This window comes from Primulina huaijiensis, chromosome 6 (assembly GCF_012295235.1).
Source record: "Primulina huaijiensis isolate GDHJ02 chromosome 6, ASM1229523v2, whole genome shotgun sequence".
Classification (NCBI taxonomy): domain Eukaryota; kingdom Viridiplantae; phylum Streptophyta; class Magnoliopsida; order Lamiales; family Gesneriaceae; genus Primulina; species Primulina huaijiensis.
Window position 1 is genome coordinate 23,873,701 of NC_133311.1, and position 7,512 is coordinate 23,881,212.

Consider the following 7,512-nt stretch of genomic DNA (forward strand, 5'->3'; position numbering starts at 1 on the left):
TTATGTATGCTGTGTGCGTGTGAATGGGCGTTTGTTTTTTTACTTTGATGGTCGACGATGAAAAAGAAGTCTACCATAACGTATGGTCGACCTCACATGGTCGACCATGAAAGTCAAAAAGACAATATCTTATGGTCGACCACCTTGTTTTTTATGGTCGACCATTTGACCTGTACTAATTTTTTTTTGTGTCACAGGTTTATTTGCCGAGAAAACTTGGCAGAGATGCAGTGTTTCGATGCAAATTGACAATTCAATCGAGATACAAAGAGGTTTCTGAGAAAATTCATCGCTATTTGAACAACGACGAGAGAACCCATTTTTTCGAGCAGTCGGCTTTTGGTAATTTGGTTAGGTATTATAGAGATTTTAACATTTCCAGTCAAATTATATGGTATTTAATGAGTAATCAGATTGTTGATAGTAGTAGTGATGATTTGTGGATGGTGGTGCGCAAAAGGCCGGTTAGATTTTTTTTGTTAGAATATTGTTTAATAACGGATCTCGATTGCGCTATAGAGCCCGAAGATTTATCAGATAGAGATGTATTTGGCACCACACACTTTCCCGGTAAGTCTGAGATTGCTTTGAGTGATTTGGAGGGAAAGATTAATGTCGAAGAGCATAATGAGAATGGTATAGATGTGGAGAAGATAAAGATGGCTAGTCTATACTTTTGTTGTGCCGTATTTGGTGAGGCGACGAGGAAAAAGACGATGAAGATCGACCCTAAATTTTTGAGGCTTGTAGATGATTTGGATAGGTTCAACCATTATCCCTGGGGTAGAGTAGCCTATCGGGATGCTGTCCGATGTTTGAAGAAGGACCTTTTAGGGCGATATAATTATCTCACCGAGGCACAAGGTCGGAAAGAAGTTGACGGCAGCTTCCTTGTCGGCGGTTTTGTTCTACCTCTGCAGGTATATTGTTTTTTGAATGTTAAAGTGGATTTGATATCTTTATTTCTACTAGTAACATTGTTTGAAATTTATGTTACAGATCCTTGCTTATGAATGTTATCCGAGCGTGGCACAAAAGATAGCAAGGAGAAGAGATGTGGAAGGTTTGATGTTGCCGAGGATGTTTCAGTGGGTGACTAACACATGGTCGTCAAACCGTGCCCCAACTGGCGCTGATATCGCTGCAGCCTTTGGTGGTTCTCCTATAGATGTAAGTAATATGAATTGATTTAATATAATAACTGTGGACATTAATTTTTTATTAATATGATGTGTTATTAATTATATGCAGGATTGTCTTGGTTTTTTGACTCCTACTCCTGAGGAGCTAGTTTCACCTTATTACACGACCGGGATTTTTGTTGATTCTGCACCTGATTCGGTCATCACTCGGGTGCTCGAGCTCTGGAGGCAAGGTGAAACAGTCATATGTAGCGAGCACCCTTTAGAGTCTCCCTCAGTCCAGCACACGCCTTCTGCACATTCAAGTCCTGTTTTTTCCGGCAACTTTTATGGTGATATGAGTAGATCAGTCCAGCACACCCTTTCTGCAAATGCATCTGAGGACGTTTCCGGCACCCGTTCTGGTGATCTCAATAGATCCAGCTCTAGCACTAGTTCTCCAATGCGTACGGGTCCTAGAGTACACTTTGGACTCAATCCTTCCCGCCACCCGTCACCGTTGGAGCATCGTTTCGAGAGGCGGTTGACTGCCTTGGAGGATTCCGTTGCGTCTATGCATGTTAAGATGTCAGCAGAATTTATTGAGACCAGGGCGTCTATCCGGAATATAAATATGGCTTTAGATGACTTGAAATCGAGTTTCAATCTTGGTCTCGATGAGTTGAGATCGAGTTTGACTGAACAGATCAGAGCTGGTTTTGATGAGATGAGGTCTACCATTCTAGTGCATCAAGACAAAGATTATAGCGTAGCCTATAGCAGAGGGCGGAAGAGGAAATCATCCGAGGCCGATTTTGGTGAGTTAATTATATTAATTATAATTATTTTTATGTGATAGAATTGTCATTATTATTTTAATTTGTTTAATTTACGTTGTTAGGTGTGGATGATAATCTGGCTAGGGAAATTGGCAGTAGTAGCCAAACACAACATATATTTGAGCCTAACCTTCCGGTCATTACAGAGGAGTCCTCAGAAGGTGAGCTAATGCACTTTTTTATTTTATATTTATGTACAGTTTATTTAACAATAAACTTTTTTTTAGATATTCAAGCGACTCCGGATGCGCGTAATCCAGTTGGCGAGGCGACCACGTCGAGAGGTTATTACACTGCACCTTATCTATTCATATTTGCATTGAAGTTGTTATTATTTTAATTTGTTTAATGTACGCTGTTAGGTGTGGATGATAATCTGGCTACCCAACAGATATTCGAGCCTATCCTTCCAGGCATTACAGAGGAGTCCTTGGAAGGTAAGGTAAGACACTTTTTTGATTTTATATTTATGTATAGTATATTAAACAATATACTTTTTGTTGTCAGATATTCAAGTGACTCCCGATGCGTGTATGTCAGGTCGCGAGGCGACCACGTCGAGAGGTTATTACACTACACCTTGTCTATTCATAATTTCATTAAAGTTGTTTTAATTGATCTATTTATGCAGTGAGGCCACTTGCGGAGACCGTGACACTGAAAGTAAAAACCTCGCTGGCGCGAGTTAGGGCATCGATGCTCGACCGTTCGCCAAGTATGATTCGAGGTTTTTATGCTGAATATGAAAAGTCGTACTACGGGCCCATGGCGATCGCAAACTCGCGTGTCACTTTCTCTGTAAGCATTTACAATGCTTTTAAATTTGTTAGAGAACTTATTTTAAAACATTGAAAAACTTTTGTTTTGTTGTATTCAGCACTTCGGCGAAGCTCTCCGTGGATTGCTTGAGATGCAGCTCCGACATCCTGAAGTGATGTCGCCAGATGTGTCGTTGATGGACATAGATTTCTACAGTTCGATGTCAATATTGGTCGAAGATAGAGATAATGTTGTCAACACAGATCTAGTGGGGAAAGTGAAAAGCAGTGATCCAAAATGGCCTTGTATCTCGTGGGAGAAGGCACGAAGAATTCTCATCCCTGTCTATAGAGATAGGCGCTGGTTTTTGCTTAAACTTGTTACAGGGGTGAATAAGTGCATTATATATGACTTGCAGCGAAGGCACGATCCCAACTTCAAAGATCTGAATGAGGAAATAGAGCCTATACTTATAAACGCTGCTCGTCTGCTATCCATTGTCGGGAACAACCCACACCCCGAGAGGCCATGGAATATAAAGCTTCATGATGAATACAGTGCCAAGATTATACAGTAAGTTGTCAACTTTTCAATTAAATTATAAAAAGTTCATTATATTTTATGATATTATAAAGTAAATAATAACTTTTTATTTTATTTTCTTTTTTCTCAGCGAAGACTCTGGAGCATTTGTATTAGCCGTTGCTGGATACTCTTTGTCTACGAAGAGTGCGCAATTAGTACTAACTTTGGATGAAAAATTAGTATCTGAGTTCAGATATTTTTTAGCTTGTAATATGTTCCTTAATGATTGGTCATTGTTGTGATGTATAGGACAATTTTATGCAATTATTGGACACACATTGTTTGTTATTTGTTTGTTTTGTTATGTAATTCATAATATTTTTTTGTTCGACCACTATAGTTTTTTCGTCGACCAATCTTTTTGGTCGACCACTGTGTTTTGTGGTCTACCATTCTACTATTTTGGTCGACCACTGTGTTTTTTGGTCGACCCCATGAAACATGACACTTTGCTTTTTGGTCGACCATACAAATATGGTCGACCACTCTCTTTTATGGTCGACCACTCTTTTTTATGGTCGATCCCTCTTTTTTATGGTCGACCAATACAACTATGGTCGACCACAGTGCTTTAGGTTTAGGGTTTAGGGTTTAGGGTTTATGTCATATGTTATGATTTAAATTTGAATCAATATAAAAATTACGTTACATTTCAAAAAGTTTGAATCGTGAAATCACAATTACGTTGTAAGATATAATTTACAGGTGTCACGATCTGCAAAATTATGCCATATGTTATAATTTAAATTTGAATCAATCTCAAAATTTTTGAATCGGGAAATAATTTACATAATAAACAGGCTAATAGTCGACCATAAATGTAATGGTCGACCATCGGGCTAATGGTCAACCAATGGGCTTATGGTCGACCAAAAATAAAAGATTGGTCGACCATAAATCCAATGGTCGACCATCGGTCTAATGGTCGACCAAAAATAAAACTTTGGTCGACCCTCAAGCTAATGGTCGACCATCCAGCAGCATATGATTCTATCTTTTGCTGAATTCGCCGATGGAAGGAATTCTGTTTTGTTTTCTTCTACCAACCCTCTTCTCTACCAAAGGAGGCAAGACCAATGGAAAATTAATGTTGCGTGGCCATTCATTTTCTTCAGGAACAGGGTAAACAGTCTCTGAGTAAGCCATGCACCATGACATCGTAGAATAGTACTCTGAACACAGATCATATATATCAATTTTCGCTAACCAACTGGCTGCAATGGCATGAGCACATGGAATTCTATCAATATCAAATACTCGACATGTGCATCTTTTTGATTCCAGGTCCACTATGGCCGAATGTCCACGGTCCCTAACATCAAACTCCAGACGACCTAATTCAAAAACTTGCATTCCCTGGGCATCAGTGAATCGACTACGAAGAATCCCCTCGATGGCAGGGGTCAGATTAGTGTTACTTGCAATTGATGCGTGGCGATATCGGGCAAACCAACATGAGGCCAGTTTCTGCAAAGAATCTAAAAGTGCAATGATTGGCAGCTTCCTTTCTTCAAGTAATCTAGCATTGATCGACTCAACCCCGTTTGTCGTCATAATATTGTAACGGGTCTTTGGACAATATGCTCGAGTCCATCTATCAAGTGAATCTCTCTCGTCCAAAAATTGCGCTGCCTCAGGATATCTATTCCTAAATTCATTGTATGCATTATCAAACTCGAATGGCTTATAAATTTTTGCAATGTGCAAAAACATTTCGGTTGCACCCTTCTTTTTGCATCTAGTTTTCAGGTTTTGGGATAAATGCCACGTACAATGACCATGATGCGCATTTCTATATACAGTAGAAACCGCATTTATGATTCCTTGATGCCTGTCTGAAATTATCACCAATTCATCCTCGTCTGGTACTACTTCTAACAACTTCGTCAAAAACCAACTCCACGAAGAAGTACACTCGACATCTACGATTCCCCACGCCAAAGGATATTGGTGATAATTTCCATCTTGTGCCGATGCCACCAGTAAAACACCATTATACTTGCCCTTCAACCACGTACCATCAATTGATACAACTTTCCGCATACTTCGATATCCTCTAACGCATGCACCAAAGGCAAGAAACATATACTTGAATCGATTTTCCTCGTCGACAAAAATGTCTGTTATGCTTCCTCGATTCATCTGCTCAACCATGTGCAAATAACAAGTCAATAAAGCAAAACTCTTCGTAGGATCACCTTTCAACATATTGTCTGCTAGTTCTTTCCCTTTCCAAGCCTTGTAGTATGATATATCAGCATTCATACTATTGCGCATCATCGCCATCACCGCTTTTGGTACAATTGGCACTGGATGACCTTGGAAATTATCCACCAACATATCACGAACAACAGCAGAACTCGCTCCACGGATTTTTTTTCGTCTCCCAGTCAAACCACATGTGTGTGTATTGCAATAGGTCCGAACAGAAAATGCATGTGAATCATTCCTAATCTTTGAGGTCCAGATTCTCCACTTACAATCAGACACTACACATTTTACGGCGTACACTTTTTGGCTACTTTTAACCGTCTCAAATTCAAAGCAAGCTTCCAAACTTATTCTAATTATCTCTTTTTTCACTGCTTCTCGGTTTGGAAATTCTTGACCAACAAACAAGTTTGAACCATCAGTGAATGAAAATGTGTCATTATCAATATTCACATCCGCAACCAAATTTGCGTCAACACTTGCGACAAGATTTGCCTCACCATCGTTGCGTCATTACGTGCTTCATCATATAACTCGTCTGTGTTACTACGATCCACATGCATGGCATCCACGTTATGTGCTTCGTCGAAAAAGTCAGTGATGTTATTACAATCCACAGAAACAATATTCAAGTGAAAATAATCATCAAAATGTCTCTGTTCGATAAAATTGCAATTGTTTTCGTGCACATTATCAAAAAAATCAACAGAAACAGCACGTTCAATTTCAACTTGAAGCACTGGCCTACTTCTCGGACAACCAAGATAAAAATATGCTTTCAAATCATGGTCATTCTCTACGTAAATCGGTTGAATGTTGCACGGCAAATCTAGAAGATAACTCATCCTCAACATGGCACTGTCTTCTAATTTTCCAGCTCTATATAGTTCACTTTTTAAATTTTCAAAATCACAAATATCATCGTCCACTGGAATAGCAACAAACTTTGCATTTGGCCCTGCATTCCATTTATATATCAGCTCTTCATTTTCCCATTTCCCATCGAAATGAACAACAATAACTGTCGGCATATCTACAAAATTCATCAAAAACATATGATAATTAGTCAACAAAACATATGATAATTAGAATGCCACACTAGTCGACCAATAAGAATTCCTACACTATGTCCACCCGCAATTTGTTCGGTCGACCAAGAAGTATTCTTTCTTGGTCGACCAATAAGAATTCCTTCTTGGTCGACCAAGAATGGAGTTTGGTCGACCAAGAAGACCATTCTTGGTCGACCAAGAAGAATTCTTCTTGGTCGACCAAGAATGGTCTTCTTGGTCGACCAAACTCCATTCTTGGTCGACCAAGAAGGAATTCTTATTGGTCGACCAAGAAAGAATACTTCTTGGTCGACCGAACAAATTGNAAAGAATGAGCTTGTCAACTTCTCTTTAATGTAATGTTGCAGCCGTTGATGTGGTAGATGAGATTTTTACATCCGTAGACTGAGAATAAAGAGAAAAAACGACAACATAACAATTAATTTATTAAGTTTACAGGTTTTACAGTTCAATTAAGGTTTAATATAATAATTAAGAGTCAACTCCTTCTTTTTTTAAAAACAAAGTCAGAGTCCTTTTTTTTTAAATCTTTTCTGTATTAATCCTATTTTTTTAATTGTCCCAAAGAAGAAAAAAGAGCATACGAAAATCGTAATTAAAAAAAAAAAAAACAGTGACACTGAATCGAAGTAAAAATGTCAATTTCGAGGGGAGCCCTATCAGAAAAGGAAAGTGGAAGTGTGGAGACAGGGATGCTCGAATCGATGAATGTTTTGTTGACGAATAAATAAAGTAAATTACCAAATTATAATATATTTGGACAGTTGAATTTTAAATTTATTTATTTAAATATATTTGTGTAATTTTAGAAAATTAATTTCATAAATTATAAATTTATTTATATATTATTAATTCATCATTCAATAACAAAATTATTTGAAATTAATTATACTTTATGTAACTAATCTATTTATTTATATATAT

General features: G+C 38.1%; 2 protein-coding genes across 2 annotated transcripts; one reads left to right on the forward strand and one right to left on the reverse strand.

Moving 5' to 3' along the window:
- The first annotated feature begins 23 nt into the window (after nucleotides 1-23).
- On the forward strand, nucleotides 24-3,571 carry LOC140979216 (uncharacterized). Its single transcript, XM_073444540.1, has 9 exons — nucleotides 24-80; nucleotides 198-920; nucleotides 1,000-1,170; nucleotides 1,252-1,939; nucleotides 2,023-2,121; nucleotides 2,468-2,524; nucleotides 2,592-2,758; nucleotides 2,838-3,292; nucleotides 3,393-3,571. The coding sequence occupies exons 1-9, from the start codon at nucleotides 24-26 to the stop codon at nucleotides 3,544-3,546; spliced, it is 2,571 nt and encodes an 856-aa protein (XP_073300641.1). The 3' UTR covers nucleotides 3,547-3,571.
- Nucleotides 3,572-4,294: 723 nt separating this feature from the next.
- LOC140979217 (uncharacterized) lies at nucleotides 4,295-6,546 on the reverse strand. Its single transcript, XM_073444542.1, has 2 exons — nucleotides 6,033-6,546; nucleotides 4,295-5,907 (listed from the first exon to the last, which is right to left on the reverse strand). The coding sequence occupies exons 1-2, from the start codon at nucleotides 6,544-6,546 to the stop codon at nucleotides 4,295-4,297; spliced, it is 2,127 nt and encodes a 708-aa protein (XP_073300643.1).
- Nucleotides 6,547-7,512: the final 966 nt, after the last annotated feature.